A 19,929-nucleotide genomic window follows, 5' to 3' on the forward strand; every position below is an offset into this window, starting at 1 on the left:
AAATACATGCAACATACCCAGTTTATTTAACTATGGCTGTTTTCAAGCCATACCCAATGCATTGACAACAGAAGTAATAAACACGTTTCAATGCATCAGTTGCTCAACCATAACCATCAAGCCTACCATAGCAGCCTCTGCAGCAGCAATCACCCATCACATATGGCCCTTTAAAAAGCATTTACTTTTATTTTTTCTTAACATTGTGGATTTGTCTACAAGATATCTTATAACATGAAAATAAATCGCTTCACCCTATGTCTGTGATGGCTGCTTTTTTAATGTAGTTAATGCATTGCTATTTTTGAAAACTGTGTTACTTGAATACAGAGTATGCATCAGAAGTCCATATACAAATTGTTATATTTGGGATACTTTATTTAAACAAGTAATGAACTAGTTGTTTTGGTAAACATAACTGCATCACAGATATAGAATGAATGCTATATTTTCACAAGTTAGTGATGTTTTGACAAGTTTAATAGAATTCTTCAATTAATTGTTCTATAAAGAAATACACTTTATTATTTAGCAGTATTTGTTAAATGTTTGTGTTTTATTTTCTTTTGTGTTTGCATTTGGAGAGATTTATGGAACTATTATAGATCCTTGGATTTCTGTTCGTTCAAGAAAATGCAAAAACCTTGAAGAAGCATGTGGTCAAATTTATTTCACTGCAGCTGTTTCTTCCCAGAATAAGACATTTAATCTCTTTTAAACCCAAAGTTTAATATGCACACAAAGTCATCACTCGTTATGAAATGGAACCTTTAATACTGACACTGTGTTTTTAGGAATCAGATCCCCCATGTCTTTACACAGTCTTTTGTAGAATTATCTAATGACCCTAAACAATTACTAATGGATTAATATATAATAGTAACGAAAGTACTTATAGCAGAAAAAAAAATTGGAAAGTAAATCCAAATATTTTTTTTTGAAAGTTCCTATGTGCAAATTACTTTGAAGTGCCATTTATTTGACTAGGCATTATTTCATGACTATATCATTCTGACAGATTTAACATAATCCTTTTGTGGTTTTGTGTGTAGGGATTATTTTCAATCTTATAAATTACATATCAGATCATTAGAGCCTGCTCAAATCTTTTACTTTGACCAGTATATTCAAAGTACCACACATGAATTATGTTAATTTTATACCTATTTCAATTTTAAGACAGCACATAAAATGAAAGGTAATGAATTATTGGATTGACTTTGGTGTGTATAAATTGAAAGCTATGAATGACTACAGCAAAATTTTGCGTTTTTTTCCCTAAGTTATAACCAAATATGTTTCAAATACTGTCAAACAATGTTTGTGTGGAAATTGCAAATTTATAGGGTTTTTTTAAATTCTTTTAAAGATTTACTTTAAATACTTCTTTTCTGTTTATAAGATTTCTATCAATTGTCCAAGTATCATATATATATATAGATATAGATATGTACATACAGATTTAATATTTTTTTATTTCCAAACATTTTATACTTAATTAAAATTGCTAGCAATTTATACATACTTCATAGTCGGGTGTTTTCGCTTTTGTGTTTGTGTGTGTGTTCTATGGCCAATTGGATATAAATGTCATAATGTTTTGTAATCTTTTTCAGAGGGGCTTCTGAACAATGCCAGGGATACAAGTGTCATGGATACTCTACCACTGAATGGTAACCATGGCAATAGTTACAGCATTGCCAGTGGCGAATACTTGAGCAACTGTGTGCAAATCATAGACCGTGGCTATAACCATAACGAGACCGCCCTAGAGAAAAAGATTCTGAAGGAACTCACTTCCAACTATATCCCGTCTTACCTGAATAACCATGAGCGCTCCAGCGAACAGAACAGGAATCTGATGAACAAGCTGGTGAATAACCTGGGCAGTGGGAGTGAAGATGATGCCATTGTCCTGGATGATGCCACCTCCTTTAACCATGAGGAGAGTCTGGGCCTAGAACTTATTCATGAGGAATCTGATGCTCCTTTGCTGCCCCCAAGAGTTTACTCCACAGAGAACCACCAGCCACATCATTACACCAGAAGGCGGATCCCCCAAGACCACAGTGAGAGCTTTTTCCCTTTGCTAACCAACGAGCACACAGAAGATCTCCAGTCACCCCATAGGGACTCTCTCTACACCAGCATGCCGGCACTGGCTGGTGTGCCCGCCGCAGAGAGCGTTACCACCAGCACCCAGACCGAACCCCCACTGGCCAAATGTGGTGATGCCGAAGATGTTTACTACAAAAGCATGCCAAACCTAGGCTCCAGAAACCACATCCATCAGCTGCATACCTACTACCAGCTAGGCCGCGGTAGCAGTGATGGATTTATAGTTCCTCCAAACAAAGATGGGACCCCTCCAGAGGGGAGTTCAAAAGGACCTGCTCATTTGGTCACTAGCCTATAGAAGATGACAGAAATTTAAGCCAACAAAACTGCTAACACCTGGTTGACTGTTCTGAGTTGATATAAGCAGTGGTAATAATGTGTGTACTCCTAAATATGCTGTTCTTAAACGACAAACACAAACTCTCAGACTTCTTTTTTTTTTTTTTTTTAAACTGGGATTTTTTTAGGTCAGCCCAGGGGAGAAAGATCATTGCTGAAATTCCCCTGTGCCAGCTTCTTTCCTGTCCTTCCCCCCTCAGATGGAGACTTCATTATGTTAATGAACGAGATTTGAAGAAGATGGCGCTCATTGTGGCCTTGTTGAATTATGTTGTGTTTGTTCTAACATCTCTGATGCTCTGTTACTATAATTACAAGGACCTGATTTTTTAAAAGGCCAGAACACTTGTTTGAAAATTAGTAACAATGCTGCATCTAGATTGGAGTGCTGCACAAACATAAAATCAAAGCAAACTATCACATAGTGGTTTTTAGTCGCTCACAACCTGAATTCACCACAGCAGGAATAGCTGAGGTGTACAAAATAAAACAACAAAATCGATAATGAAATGGAGGGGAATTCTAGAATTATATGCTAAATGCATATTTTATGATTTGCTGTATTAACTGATGATAAAACTAATGGCAGAAAAAAATTTGAACAATTCTATGTAATGTACAGATACTAGCATTGCACATGTAGTCTGCTTTCTGTTCCTCCAGAATTTGAGTCCTGTTAATGTAGTGGAAAAAAAAGAAATTTTCTTTTTCTTTCGTGCTGGTCTTGCAAGTTTGTCTACCAGTAAGAGAGCAAAGTTTCCTTCCTTTCTTCTTTTTTTCTTCATTTTCTTTTCTTTCTTTCTTTCGTTCTTTTTTTTTTTTTTTTGCCTTTTTTTTCTTTAAAATTTCACATGGCAAAAAATAAATAAATAAATTAAATAAATAAATGAAGCTATCACTTTATAAGAATCATTTTCTAGTAATGCAAACAAATTATTTTTTACAAAAAAAATAAAATAAATAAAATTAGACTTCCTTCCCTCACTATATATCTTTATTCAGTCAGAATATTTCCAAGAACATTTTTGCAATTAGAGCAGGAAGAACTTTTCTGTTTACAGTGCACATCTGTTGTAATGCAAAACATATTTGGCAAGCAGTTCATCACTAAGAGAGTAGCTATGATTCTAGAAGTAAAGAGGTGTCAATAGAACTAGTGGGGCTTCTGCATGTGAGAAATGGTATCCCATGGGTGTGAAAGTGCTGAATGCTCAGTCTGTTCCCCAAGTGGGCACCTGCACTACCAATTTTTAAAAGAAATTCACTCCCTCGTAGAAAGAATTGAAAGGTCAATTATTTTGAAGTGATTTTTTTAAAAACTTCTGTTTATTAACAGGAAAATTTATTTATTTGACAGGATTTTAAGTAATGTAGGAATACAAGAGGTAAATTAGCAGCACATATAATTTTTTTTAAATTTATGATCCATTTTGTATGGTCTCAAAGTTGGATGACCTCATTACTAATATTTGTTGTAAAAGTGAAACTTGTTTGCCAACCAATAAACAACTGATTGAGATTTAGAAGATATTGTATTGATGTATGTACTATATGATTAATTATTCTTTTCATTTTTCTCGTCTTTCCTTCTGTTTTCAATATATAAACTTTGTTAATCCTCTATGGCCCAAATGAGCCATGCAAAAGAAATCAACCTGCCTAAACTAAGCACAAAATTATACAGTTTTTGCAAAGTAATCCAGAAAAATGGGATGGGCATGTTTATGTTGGCTGAAATAAGATGCATAACATACTTTCGAGCAGGTTAATATCTAGGTTATTATGTGCTTATTTATAAGCCAACTGCAGTCACACGGCTTATTATAAATAAGTCAGCTTCAGTCAGAGATTTCAGTATTGAACTGGGGAAGGGAGGATCATATTTTTTCCTCCTTTGTATGCTTCATTTTGATGTTGGATATTAAATTCACTCAATTGGCTAAAAATGCAAGAATAATGGCAAGGAGAATATCCATTTTATAAAGATGGTACTATAAGACAGTTTTTTGCTAATTCTTTGTTTTTCTATATATGGATAAAATGGGAGGGAAAAAGCCCTTTTAAAGAAACTTTCTAGATCTCCAATTACTGAAGAATCTTTACCAGCAGTGTCCAAGCATGGAGATCCTCCTAGGGCAAAGTTAGAATGCATTTGCCAAATTGTAATTTCTGTTATATTATGTGATATCTTGGCAATTTCTTTTTCTTTATTTTTTCAAAAAAAATTTAAGCACCAGCCACTTATAAATGAATGTCTTAAGATTAGAAGGAGTAGTTTAGAGAATAGCCAGTAATCTATACATACAGTTTTAAAATATATAACAAAAGAAAAAATTCTGTGCTGGGCCAGAGTACATCATAACCTTAAATTAATATCACCTCAAAATATCTTATGCACCATTCCTTTTTAGTCATTTGACATAAGTATTTTTTAAGTCTACAGATTTTCTCTAAGTTGCAGGAGAACCACAAGCTTTAATAGTGATTAGGTTTTCTCATACCACATATGGCAATATTAGCACCTGAAAGGTGGTTAACCTATCTGTTACATAGAATACATTTGGTAATGAAAGAATCCTTTTTAGACATGTTTAAGGTAACTTCAGAAACACAAATGTAGTCTGTGGATTTATGAGTATTTATGCTAGTTTTGCCAATCCAACAGTAATCTATATGAAAGCAGCTCCATCAATAAGAAGCTAGTTTCACAGAAAAATGGGGAAACTACCTCAATTCAGCTTGCTGATGCTGCCGATTCTGATTTTCTGCTATTGCTACCTCCCTGCCCATTATCTTTTGTGTTTCATTATACGGAAATTTGAAGCCAATAGCTTCCCAGCTCTACATAGTCCAAATTGAAGAAAATCACTTGAATACGTAAACTGGTATGGAAAGCCATTCAGTCCTGTTAGTTCCTACCAAGTTCTTACATCAAGATGAAAGGGTGAGATTTTTGAACTCGCATACATCGTAATTGGTGTGCTTTCAGCAAGACTTAAGATCCCAAAGACTTTCACATGAAGATATTATTCCCCCAAATTCAATGTGACTATAATGAAAACAAAACTGGATGAAAGTTAATTATGTATACATTTCAATAGAAATTTGTGTATGTCTAACATGTACTCATTTAGTCCTCTTTACACTAGCAAGGTTGAATTCCTGAACTTGAATCTTTTTTTACATGCATTTTCATGTGTAGCAACTGATAAATTAATAACTTTAAAATTTTCTCATTTTTTGCCATTTTGGCTGTCTCTATATTTGCAATACCCTGTGACATTCATGACCTTATTTGCATATTTCTGATGTGTTTATCTGATTTTCCATTAAGAAGTAAATTTTCATCAAATATACTATACATACATAGCATATTATTTGGATAGCTGGAAGTAAAAGTTATGCCAATGAAACAAATTATTATTTCCAAGTAAAATAATATTTTCATAATATTTTACACTTTTTTTTCCCTCTTTGAGGTCTATTTCACCTGATACTTTATTAGGACACTAGCCAACAAACCTCATGTTATTTGATTCAGAAGCTGTTGGATTGTTGCACAGCTCACATTCCTAACTGATAATATTTATGGAGAAATATAAATTTTGTGAAGGAGAATAGGCTGGAATTCCAATTCAATTTTTGAACATCCCTCTCTGTTTTCACTCTACTACAATTAAAAATACTATACTTAAATAATAATTGCTATGCTAAAATAATCATAACGACAAAAAAGAACTGACATGAGGACAATCTTCTTGAGATAAAAATAGTGGGGAAAATGTAGTAATCAAATTCAGGTAATGGAAACCCCTTAACTTCCTGTAATACAAATTCACAATGACTTAAAATGTAGTTTATTATGTGTATTTTTAAATTCCCCATTAATCTAAAAATGTTGACATATTGATGAAAGGTCTTTAAAATTTCATCTTGTAATTTTTTAATATTAACTTGGTGTGACATGTTTTCATAATAATGGAGATAAGCATGTAAGTGAATTAGTAATTTTATAAAGAACGCATAGACATAAATTTAGGCAATATCTTCAGCTTTTCCCCTCATGCTTGTTCAGATCCATTGACTAATTTGCTTATTTTTTGAAAATGGCATTAAAAACTTCAAAGACTGACTTTTTGCTCAATTATAGAGACCAAAAGGGAGAGAAAAAATATTTCTTCTGGGTTGTCTAAGGATCAACTGCAAATTAATCAATCATCACCTCCTATTAGTGAAAGAATAATTCATTTTTAGAAGTTGTCCATCAGTAGTGTACCAAAGTGCTACTTCTTGGGGCATTCTTCAAAAAACACAAAACACTGCAGAATTACAATGCAGTCATTTAAAATTTGGAGAGAGAGAAATTTAGAGAGAGGAAAAAAAAAGAACCCAAACCCTAATTTGATTTTGAGCAATTCTGAAAATATTGACATGAATGTCCTTTCTTCTCTAACAAAAATATTTTAGATAAAATAACAATATGTATGATCTCCCCAGTATATTATAGTATCAAGGTATTAAGAATTAATTAGTTCACGTTTAGCAATTCATAACTCACCACATAGATAATTCTTATGCATTTCTAAGTAATACTTTAAATATATCTCATGTTAGATTTCTGCACATCAGTAAATTAGGAACATGGAAGCACAAGAGTGAAGCAGCAGCTTTGCAAAATAGTTTATGGAAGAATTTTTGTGCAAATGAATTCTACGTGAGACGCATCTTTGACCTTACAAAATAGATTCGGTGGATCCAAACTGTAAATTCAATTTTGTAATCAGCAAATAGGTCCTTATTAAAGCATCTGGAAAATATTGCTAAATATCTAAATTTTCATTTCTAGACTAGAAGAAGTTAAAGTGTGGTAGCTGCTTCTTTCCTGCTTAGGCTGTAAGAGGAATCTTTCCTGTTTACTAATTAACCTGATTACTTCTTCTTTGCTTTAAAAGGGAAATCAATCTCCAACTTTCACCTATACACATACTTACATACTCCATTCCTTTTATTTCCAGCCTGCAAAGGAAATAGCTTGTTTACATTATTGCAAACTTCGTGATTTTTGCAATGAAACAGGTAGTTATGGTTTTGCATATTCTCATTTGAAATAAAATTATTGCTATTCCCTCTTTTAAAATTTAAAAGTCAGCACTTCTTTAACATCTAGGATCTTTGTTATTATTCAAATGTCTTGATTTCAACTATGTTGTGATGTTTCTTTCTCTCTCTTAATATTACATCACGCAAATTTTTCTTAATTTGTGTCCCTTTAGAATATTTATTGCATTTAGGTAAATACAAACTATGATTTTTAAGAAGGCATGTGAAAGGAGAACTTTGATTTGCGTGAAGAAGTCTAGGAAGACTATACACGGAAAAAACCTCTATTGAGATAACAAAGTCTTTTCAATCACAATAGGAACAGGAGAGCAGAACCAAGTTGGCAAATTCATGGTGAGGTAACTGGACCTAAATTAGAGATACAGAGAAAAATTATCCAGGAAAAAAATAATAAAATTCCTTAGAGTGATAAAAATCTTCAACACTGTACCCAATGCTATTGATGTGTTGAAAAAAATAAAATTGAAGTTTACCATATTATAATTTTAACCTGCTGATTCCACAGAAAACACTAAAACACTTTTAACACTCTTTAGGCATTTCTTGTCTAAGTATTGTTGCCTCAATTCACGTTCACTCTCTAATCTGCTTACTCTGTTGTATGCCAACGCAGTTAATGCTACTAGTAGCTTTGTACCTTTTAAAGCTTTACTATGAATCTTTCTAATAAACATTAAATTAATATTAAATTGGAATTATGTATGTTGTGCAAAATAATTCATAACCAAGCAATAGTCATAGGATAATTCATTATATATATATATTACTTTGAGACTGAACAAATAATTACACTGCTGAAAATATTACTCTCAAGTCCTTCTCTCTCTTCAATTATTGTAGTCAATTCATAAAATTCTGCAGACAGTTGTACACATGATATGTTATCAAAGTGCTCCATAATCCAAATGTGTCTAAAAGTATTCCAATGCTTCTTTCATTCTAGAATGCTAAAGGAAAGAGCTTGAAAGAAGAGAAAGTAAAGCTGTCTTCTAAGTATCTAATTTAGATAAATATTGTCATTCAGAATGAAAAATTTTGAAATGAGAACGTTCCACTTTGTGGTCTGAGGGAGAGGTTATTAAAGATTACACTTAGTCCAGTATTGGAGGATTTTAATTTTTTATTTTATTTTTTTGTGGTACGCGGGCCTCTCGCTGTTGTGGCCTCTCCCGTTGCGGAGCACAGGCTTCGGACGCGCAGGCTCAGCGGCCATGGCTCACGGGCCCAGCCGCTTCGCGGCATGTGGGATCTTCCCAGACCGGGGCACGAACCCGTGTCCCCTGCATCGGCAGGCGGACTCTCAACCACTGCGCCACCAGGGAAGCCCCTAAATTTTAAAGAAGTTAAGTTTGTCTCAGTGGCCCAAGACTGCAGAATTTCACAGTACATTGGCAAGGAAATGTGTTTAAAATCCATACCCAAAGTGGCTTTTTAAAGGTTAAAAATTCCTGATTCTTCTTAATGTGAAACTGGCAAAATAGTCCTGGCTTCAAAATGAAATGTATTAGTTGACCTAAAAAAATGGCAAAATTTATGAATGCCATCAACTCTTTAATAGTAGGTAGAGGTCTTTGGGGATGGAACTCAGGATACACTGACTAGAACAGAGTGTCCTCTTATGCAGACCACTGCCTAGTCCTCTAGAACATTTTTGATGCCTTGAATTTCAACTTGTCACAATATCTTATGTTTTGAATGACATCATGAATCAAGAGATGAGGAAAAAAACATTTAAAGTTGGTTTTCGTGCCGCATTTGAAAATAAAGATTTCCTTTACCATCCTAAGTAATAAAAGATGATCTGTCTTGAAACAGCTGTGGGCAATCAGAATGTTTTCATTTATAAACAAGTCTTATTTGTATATTCTAACACTGCTCTTTGCCTATGAACTACAAAGACAAGAATTGTAGAAAGGGTCAACTTGATTTCCCTTAATGGCTTCTGTGAATGTATTGGAAAATGGAAGGATAATTGAAAAAGTTTTTTCATACTGTTTTCCCACTTGCCAAGCATTAAATCTAATTCAAGATACATCTTTTTAAAAAATGATAGTTTACTTTAAAAACTAACAACTAATTAGGCTATTTCTCATTGATAAGAAAAATCATTTTTTAGGATCAAGAGTATAGCTATTGCAAGCTTTGGTCTCTTACATTCTCATATATTACACATGGCATTACTCTTACCATATACACCCACCAGATTTCAATCTATTGGATTTTTTTCCCTTGTACAACCTTTCCAACCTCTTTTTTTCCCCCTTAAATCTTCTGTACAATCACATGTAAAGTCATGAGCTACAAACCTCAATAAAAAATATCAGTGAACAATAAGTGATGTAGTCACTGTTATTATATGGTAATACTCAAACATTGGTTTGGGGACAGTGTTTCAAACTGCAGGATAATAACTGAAACATGGACTCCTTGTATATTTTCTTACTATCCCCGCACCCTTCAACCTCCTCTCATATATTGAAAATAAAATGTGAGGCTTTTTTCTTTATGTTTCCAGAGAACTGCTGCCACCCAAGGTGTCTGTAAGTCGATTTGTTCTTTCCAAGAAGATAGGAAGTTAAATTAAGAACTTACAGTTTGCCCTTAAAGTTTGCCAATGATGTGATATAATCAGATGTAGTCCTATATCTGCTGCCTGATCAATTTATTTCTCCTAATCTTAAACTGGGTAGTAGGAGAGTCAGTCACCAATGAACCTTTGGTCCAAAGGAGAGTTAGGAACTCTATGCTATTCTTCTTTTGAATAAAGAGCACAATAAATATTAGTATACATGTGGATCACAAAAGTAGACATTATTTAACCATCATTCTGTAGTGTCAGGGATTCTGATTATTTAGTTTACTAACTCTTAGCATCAGTAATATGAGTACAAATATCAGCTAGAGTAATCTAATTTAGATGCGTCTACTTTATAATATTGAAAACACATTTTCGTAAGAAATATTCCAAAGAGGAAACAGAAATCAGCAGCTTCTGAGTGGCTAGTATGTGCCTGACACTTTACATTGCCTCATTTGATCTTTTCAATAATATGGTGAAATAGATTTTTTTCATACTTGCTTTATGAAGGAAGTTGAAATTCAGATCTCAGAGTCATAAAGCTAGTAAGTTTTGAACCAAAATCTCTCAGTCTAAAGTCCATTTTATTCTTTTTTAACCATGTTACATTGCATCAACTAAATGAATAGTTGAGAAGAGATTAACCCATCCCTTCTCGTTTAAATAAACGGGTGAAACAGGCATTCAAGGAAACCTTAAAAAAACCTGGAGCCTGCTTTTAAAGAGCTTTTGAAGTTTATGCAAACTCCATTTTACCAGGCAGTTGGGAGAAATAAAAGAGAGAGAGAAAAAGAGAAGTGTCACCGATTCTATACTTTTGAACAAATTACTTTTATAAGAATAAGGCTTCTCATCTCTAAAGTAAATTCAATACCTAATTTGTATGTGACACATAATGTACTTGGCACACATGAAATTCTCGAGAAAACTCTTAAACAGATTTTTGGTTAGTACTAAATAGACTCTGTGTGTGTGTCTTGTTTTTCAGCAGGTCTCATTTGATGAAAAAAAAATGTTTTTGAGTTTAAATACGTTTGGCAGATGTCAGGCTAAAGTAAAATAGCTTTTTTATTACAAGATTTCAGAGAATGAGCTGCAAAGTAGAAGAGTATTTATCGTGCTGTTTCCTAAACTAATTTGGCCCTGAAATCCTCAAGGAACCTGAAGAGCAATAATTTAAAACTATTAACCCATGGAACTCAGTTTGTAAAACACTGCCCAAAATATTTTTGTTGCAGCTGAGTTTCCCTGAGTATTTTACATCAATGAGCTGCTGGAGGTGTGACTCCTCCAATATTAATTGGTTTTATAACTCATCATAAAATAATGTTACAAAAGTTTCTCCACTAAATGTATGGTCCCAATCTTCAGGTAGAGAAAGAGCAATTAATAAGATGAATGATGGCTTAAGTATTCTGCCCTAATCATAGAATCCCTTGATTTTAGTATAGCTTCCTATCTTCCAATATCAAATATCCACTTGGCTAAAGCAGCTGGAGACAAAGAGTTTTTACTCAACAATTGTGTTTCTCAAAATAAAAATCAACTGGATTATTAAATATATATTTCATTTTTTAATTCATAGAACAAAAACTCTTGTTCAGAATATCTGGATTTCTATCACCATTTTCAGGGTCCATGAATATTATCATATAGAAAGAAGTCAGTTATTAATTTTAAATCATGCAGAATTCACAGATAAATATCAGAATTATTTACATGGAACAAAAGCCTCTTCAAGTTTTTCCTGGAAATTTGACTGTTATCAGACCATATATCTACCTGGTATTTAGCACAGTGTCACAGCTATTCAAAAATCTACTCATTGTAAAAGTGAATTGACTGTAATTCCACAGAATAAAGCTGTAAATTGATGAAGGATATATATTTTTTATTATTTAAAATGCATGATAGTAAATCGAGTTTCTTCAGTATAACTCCCAGCTTATATTTAGCTGTTGGCCACTCAATTCACATTCTTCTTTTTAAGTTTTAATAAACAACTAATATTGATTCCTAAAAGTGTCTCTAAATAGCATGGAGGATCCCATGGAAGGTAAGAGAAAAATTAGTAACCATTCATTAGATAGAAATAACCACTTCTCTTGGGTTCTCACAACCACTAGTCTTCTCCTTCAATGGTTAGTAATAATATATAGAATTAATACATCTAATTTACCAAGATACTTATCGCATAACTTTCATGGATAAAGTGATAGGGTGTCAAATAGTTTTTACTCTGGTGACCGCTAATCCAATGGTAATGCCTGTTTGGAGCACGTCTTCAGAAGGCTGCATCTAAGATTAGTAAGAAAGAATTCCATGATGGATTATTTATGTTTGCTATGGTCATTGAAAAGAACCGCAGGGGTAATAATCAACTCACATGCAATTTACATATAAATTATATATATATTTGTCTCTTGTATACAAATTGTTAATACAAATATCTGGCACATATTTTATTTTATATTTATTTATTTAAATTTATTTATTTTTGGCTGTGTTGGGTCTTTGTTGCTGCACAAGGGCTTTCTCCAGTTGCAGCAAGCAGGGGCTACTCTTTGTTGTGTTGCGCAGGCTTCTCATTGCAGTGGCTTCTCTTGTTGCCAAGCACGGGCTTTAGGCACATGGGCCTCAGTAGTTGTGGCACGTGGGCTCAGTAGTTGTGGCGCACGGGCTTAGTTTCTCCGCAGCATGTGGGATCTTCACCGACCAGGGCTCGAACCCGTGTCCCCTGCATTGGCAGGTGAGCCACCGGGAAGAACCTCTGACATATATTTTTGAAGAATCCAGTGCCCTAACTCCTTTTTGATGATAGCTACTTCAATTATGCAATGATAGAAAATATTGATATTTTACAAGGGGAGCAGAAAAATTATTTCTATCATTCATTCCACTTCTTTCTCATGTTTGTTTTATATAAATTATTGGGCTATGTTTAGAAAGCTTTCTTTCCCATTATTTTCACAGAGCTATACCTAAGCCCTCCCCTCCTCTATGCAGTCATGACCTCCATCTGACCACATCCCTGACCAGTCTCCCTCAGATTCAGGCTAAATTCCATCTACTGTCATAGAATATGAGATCTGTTTTCTCTTTAATCTTTTCCTACCTATCAATCTCATTCGCAGTCTCCCTCTTATGTTTAATCTTAGTTTTACTCATTTTCCCCTTTTATGTCTGTGTTTCACAAGTCATTTCTATCTTATCTGATGTTTCTTTAACTCCAAAAATCGGCAGCATCTTCTCTCACTCAGTTTAGAGATTTACTCATCAGATAGTCCTTTTCTTCGTTTCTTCTTTCTCTCAAAATTCCCAGACCCACCTTTGTCTTAGCCCTCAACCACATTTTTTTTTTCTAGGTCATTTTCATCCATCTCTCTGAACTTCTCCATTCATCACTCTAAGTCGTTTGTTCTTCCTATGTACAGTGTAAATTGACAGAATTGCAGACTGAAAAAACCCTTGAAATCATTTAGTTCAATCCCTTTACTTCACAGATAAGTAAACTGAGGACTACAAAGGACATGTGACTGTTCAATGTCATAGCTCATTCATGCTGGAGCTAATTCTTGAAGCAGGGCTTCCTGATCAGCATATTTTCTACTGTGTTATTTTTAAAATATTTTCCTGGCTAAGCCTTTCTACTGCAACATGTCTGCCTCACCTGTGATCTAGTTTCTCCTCTCTTACTAGATGAGTATTTCAGGATCCTTTGATTTTAAGCAATAGAACCATGATTCAAACTTGCTTAAGCTAAACAAATGAAAAACATCAAATTTTATTTTTACATTTTTACTGGAGTATAATTGCTTTACAGTGTTGTGTTAGTTTCTGCTGTATAACAAAGTGAATCAGATATATGTATACATATATCCCCATATCCCCTCCCTCTTGTGCCTCCCTCCCACCCTCTCTACCCCACCTCTCTAGGTGGTCACAAAGCACTGAGCTGATCTCCCTGTGCTATGCAGCTGCTTCCCACTAGCTATCTGTTTTACATTTGGTAGTGTGTATTTGTCATTTCTACTCTCTCACTTCATCCCAGTTTCCCCCTCCACCTCCCCCAAACCCATATCCTCAAGTCCATTCTCTGTGTCTACATCTTTATTCCTGTCCTGCCCCTAGGTTCATCAGAATAATATATATATTTTTAGATTCCATATATATGTGTTAGCATATGGTATTTGTTTTTCTCTTTCTGACTTACTTTACTCTGTATGACAGACTCTAGGTCCATTCACCTCACTACAAATAACTCAGTTTTGTTTCTTTTTATGGCTGAGTAATATTCCATTGTATATATGTGCCACATCTTTATCCATTCATCTGTCCATGGACATTTAGGTTGCTTCCATGTCCTGGCGATTGTAAATAGTGCTGCAATGAACATTGTGGTACATGCATTTTTTTGAATTATGGTTTTCTCAGGGTATATGCCCAGTAGTGGGATTGCTGGGTCACATGGTAGCTCTCTTTTTAGTTTTTTAAGGAACCTCCATACTGTTCTCCATAGTGGCTGTATCAATTTACATTCCCACCAACAGTGCAAGAGGGTTCCCTTTTCTCCACACCCTCTCCAGCATTTACTGTTTGTAGATTTTTTGATGATGGTCATTCTGACTGGTGTGAGGTGATACCTCATTGTGGTTTTGATTTCCATTTCTCTAACGATTAGTGATGTTGAGCATCCTTTCATGTGTTTGTTGGCAATCTGTATATCTTCTTTGGAGAAATGTCTGTTTAGGTCTTCCTCCCATTTTGGGATTGGGCTGTTTGATTTTTTTTGATATTGAGCTGCATGAGCTGCTTGTATATTTTGGAGATTAATCTTTGTGAGTTGTTTCATTAGCAAATATTTTCTCCCATTCTGAGGTTTGTCTTTTCGTCTTGTTTATGGTTTCCTTTGCTGTGCAAAAGCTTTTAAGTTTCATTAGGTCAAATATTTTAATGGGATTTATTGACTCACCTAATCATGGAGAAAATGTGTGAGGCCAAGGCTAATTAGGAACCAGGACAATGAACACAGTAAAGACTTTCTCTGTGTCTTACTTTTTCTGTTTTTCCCTGCGTGCTAGCTTGATATTTTTTCCTACTGAGAAGCAGTATCTGATGGTTGAGTTTCCAGACTTTGAATCTAGACTCTGTGAGTTAAAAGCCTGCTTCTCTATTTTCTAGTCTTGGGATTATGAGCAAGTTCCTCTCTATAGCTCAGTCTCCTCCTCTATTAAAAAAAAAAAAGGTAATAAAATCTACTGAATAGAGTTATTGAGACAATAGAGATAAAATCATGAGTTAATAAAGTGTTTAGAATAGTGCCTTACACATAATACATGCTTAAGAATTGTTCCCTCTTCTTACTGTTGCAACAAGACAGTCTCTTTTTTATAGAGAGTCATGTTTGGCAGCAGTTTTGGACTTTGAATCAAATAGCTCCATGAAAATATGAAAGGGCATTTGGTTAGAAAAATCTCAAGGAAGCATTCAGATTCACCATGCTTGGTTCTTATACCTTACCCTGGACCAGTTTTGCCCAGAGGATTGAGCACACACTTGGAGTAGAATCAGTTCTTACAGTGTTATGTCTTACCGAGTCCATCTGAGACATGAACCTTGCAAAGTTCTCTTTCTTATCTAAATCATGCTTCACGTCTGACTGACCTTAACTGTTTATCTTTACTCAGTTCCGTGTTCTATCTCACCAGTATACTGCTAATCAAATGCACCCAATAATTCAATCAATACTACAAAGTGACACATTTCCATCAGTTACAGTTCATTTCTCTCCTCTCTTTAGTAAGCCTTAATTGTAAACATTAGAAAATCAGAAATGAATGTTTTGTTCTTCTCACTCTTCTCTCAGATCAAGGTCTTGAATTCCACTCTGTAAGTTTGAAATTTTCAAATAGAGAAATACTACTTTTTCTAAATACTATGTGTCATTGAAAAGATAATTAAATTGGTTTTGATGAAAACTCTTTCTCAAAAAAAAGGTAGAAATGAAAATGCTATTAGGTTTAATCCAGGATTAGCAAGAGATATCCAGAAAAGCTGTTATTCTTACTAAGCCTGAAGGCTTAGAGCTGAGGATACACCCTACCACAATGGTACATCTAAATAAAAGAACAGTTATATTTACAAAGAATGCTGCCACCAGTCAGAAAGTCTTTCAGGTAAAATTGTCGGAACTTTTCCCAAGGTATGCCTTGCATGAAAAGCATTTTATTTGAACATGGGTTGCCGATCTTACTTTTCAACACACACGCAACTATTGGGAGGAAAAAACAAGTGAAAAATATATATACACAATTCTAGCAAACAAAAGTGAATACTATCAGTTTTCCCCCAATTTCACGAAAGATGTATATGTATACAGCATATTCTGGGGTTCTCCACATTCTCTGAGTTAAGGAGAAGATCCAGCCCTTAGTATAGTGCCATAGGATTTCCAAAGTCAGAAGTGAAAAACAGTTACAGTCCTGCATCTTCTGTGCAGTGACCCATATGACTGTAGAGTTGTGTTTTATTTATTAGTATCTTCAGTTTTATTTTAAGTGGAAGTGGTTATTGAGATTTTTGTGAATAAACAAACTAGAAGTGCTACTAAATTTTGATTTTTCTTTTGAAGCATTTACTGAAATGTTAAAAGCTAGACAAAAATTAAAAAACTGAGTGGTCTCATTAAAAAAAAAAGTTTGAAGTGTTACAAATCTGCAAAAACTTGGATTTATGTCAGAAGAAATTACTATTTTGAGTAGATTTAATTCAAAACAAGCTACAGGAGAGACCATAATAAGAAAATGATACAAATCTTTAATTCAAATAATTAAAGTCTTATAGTAACTTAATTACAGATAAGATTAAATTTTGTCAATTTTAAAAGTAAAATTCAATTGAATGTTAATGCTTTATTGAAGGTTTGCTAGATTTAAAAGGCTACATTTTGGAATTATGGCATTTTGATTACTAAAAAAGACCTCTTCCTTTATCTATATATGCTTTATATTAAAGCAGTTGCATGATCTCAGGACACTAAACTTTTTAAGATGATAGAATGTTCAACCATTTCTTGTCACCCTACATAAGTGCTAACGACATAAAAAATCAACATATACTTTCACTTTTCTCAGAGGAATATCAACTTCAAGAACAAACCAAAATACTGAGGATTAAATCACACTTGGGGCTTGTAGAGTCACATGCCCAAAGTGTTTGAAAATGCTTTCAAGAGAAGGGAGTGCTTAGAAGGATTATAACTCACAAGACTATTGTAACTAAGCACATTGTGCTACAAATAAATCCTGATGTGACTGTTACAGAAAATAGGTGCTGTAAAGACCATCATTTAAAGGGAAAATACAAGCTGTCTATGCAAATAATAAAACCTTTCTCATTAAATGAGCTGAAGCTCTGATGTCTCCAGAGTTTTAGGATGCTATTCAGCAATTATGTCCCTACTGAGATTTAATTATCCCATTAGATATTTATTTACTACTACGTATTAAGTTACAGTACTCTATTAGAGTCAGTGAACTAATAAACACATAACTACGGCTAGATAGAAACAGCTTAGCCAAATAATTATTTCCAATTATTTCACTAATATTTAACAATATCCCCAGAACAATCCTCTTCCCAGAACAGGCATTTAATAAATAATTTTTGGAAATGAGAGGATGGAGGAGGGATGACCTGACTTGCATGTTATTTGGCTGCTATTATCTGATTTCCTTTGCAATAAACCTTATGGCGATCCCCTTAGAACTTTGAGTCTCAAACTACATTAAGCAGGCTTGGGGAAGGAAAGTAACACAGAGAAATGGAAGAATGTATAGGGTCACTTACAAGTAAGTAACTTTTTAAACACACCCTGCTAGGGTTATTTTCTCTGCCGAAAGCTACCATAGGTTGGCAAGAGAATGTTTACTGTGTTAGGAACCAAGACACAAAGGACTAGAGATAAAGCCTTTGAATAATTATTTCTGTGTTGTAGTTCTGCAAAAGAAGAGAGAGAAAAAAAAAAAGATCTACTGATCTCAAAGTAAGCTTAGTGTTTCTCCAGTAAATGAATGTTTATATTACACCTCTTTTTCAAAGAGTTTGGAAAAGTTATCAAGCCTTCAAAATAATCTCTATCATGATGACATTTCTCCAGCAATGAAGCGTTAAGAAGTTATTCTAAGAGGATAATATTCCAGATTATGATGGGATATAAAAGAAGGAAATTAAAATAGAAAGAACATTAGAAATCCATTACTAAGTCCATGATCCGTCGATTTCTAAACCTAGTTCTTGATCAACAGGACCTCAATCATGCTCTATTTTTTTTTTTTCGATACGCGGGCCTCTCACTCTTGTGGCCTCTCCCGTTGCGGAGCACAGGCTCCGGACGCGCAGGCTCAGCGGCCATGGCTCACGGGCCCAGCCGCTCCGCGGCATGTGGGATCTTCCCAGACCGGGGCACGAACCCGTGTCCCCTGCATCGGCAGGCGGACTCCCAAACACTGCGCCACCAGGGAAGCCCAATCAGGCTCTATTTTGCAAGAAGATATTGGAAAGGAGTGACAGAATAGACTCACTCTTTGGTGAATAAGCAATTGCACGTTATTTACCCAGTCATCCTTGTCCCACTGAGAGAGGTGGGATAGCTATTTGTGGGGGGATAAACAAAGTCCGCCTTGAAGGTATTACTGGAACACAGCCATGCCAATTCATTTAGTTTCATCTATTGCTGCTGCTTTTGATTTACAAGGGTAGAGTTGAATAATTGCATAGAGACCTTATGGCTGGCAAGCCTAAAATGTTGAGTATCCGGCCCTTTTTAAAAAAAGATTGTCCTGTCCTGCCACTAGGTTCATCAGGACCATATTTATTTTTTTTTTTTAGATTCCATATATATGCGTTAGCATGTGGTATTTGTTTTTCTCTTTCTGAGGGGTGGTATAAGGAGGTTGGGAGGGAGGCTCAAGAGGGAGCGGAGTTTAGGATATATGTATATGTATAGCTGATCCATTTTGTTATGCACCAGAAACTAACACAACATTGCAAAGCAATTATACTCCAAAAAAGATGTTTTTAAAAAAAAAAAGGTCTAAGAAGATCTTTAAGAAGGACCACTTCTTGGACTTTGCAGTGTTGAAAAAAAAATAAAGAAAGGTTGTCAACCTCGGCATTACTAGTTAGAGGTACACACTCTGGAACCATAAATCAGGCTTCAAATCTTGGATTATTCCTGACTTAGGTGAGTTACACAACCTTTCACTGTCTCAGTTACCTCATCTGCAAAACATGAGTAATAATTTTACCTCCCTCATAGGGTTGTTATAAGAACTAAATAAGTTAATCTAGGAAAAGCACTTAGAACTTGTGATACACATGTATGCCTGATACACATAAAGTGTACATAAGTACTAAACTGTTATTACTATTACTAATAAAACCCTGATATTATATACCATTGCAGTTTGCTTAGCTACAAATCAATATTACCCATCCTTTTTTGTAGCTGGAAGTGATCAATGAGATATAGCTGAAAATTATTGATATTACTTCAAAGAAGACTCCTTAATGGGAGTTGCCTCAGCTGGGCAGTGTGTCCTTCATCCTTCTTCCTCTTCCTCCTTATTCTTGTTGGAATATAACTGTGATGGTTGGAACGTTAGCAGCCATCTTGGACCATTAAGCAACCTTGAAAAAGAAAGCTATATGCTAAAGATGGCAGAGCAAGAGATTGTAGGAGCATAAGTCCCTGGTGACTGTGAAGCTTCTGT

At 34.6% G+C, this 19,929-nt stretch overlaps 1 protein-coding gene across 10 annotated transcripts in view; it reads left to right on the forward strand.

The window, feature by feature from the left end:
* The window catches only part of ADGRL3 (adhesion G protein-coupled receptor L3), an 860,202-nt gene extending 856,282 nt beyond the window's left edge, over positions 1-3,920 (forward strand). For all 10 annotated transcript variants that reach the window (XM_082838915.1, XM_082838914.1, XM_082838913.1 and 7 more), the window contains one exon: positions 1,617-3,920. In XM_082838915.1, the coding sequence (XP_082695041.1) occupies positions 1,617-2,416 (800 nt within the window). In that variant the 3' untranslated portion in view covers positions 2,417-3,920. The remainder of the gene's footprint in view (positions 1-1,616) is intronic.
* Positions 3,921-19,929: the final 16,009 nt, after the last annotated feature.

Source organism: Leucopleurus acutus (genome assembly GCF_964270905.1).
Source record: "Leucopleurus acutus genome assembly, chromosome: 4".
Lineage (NCBI taxonomy): Eukaryota > Metazoa > Chordata > Mammalia > Artiodactyla > Delphinidae > Leucopleurus > Leucopleurus acutus.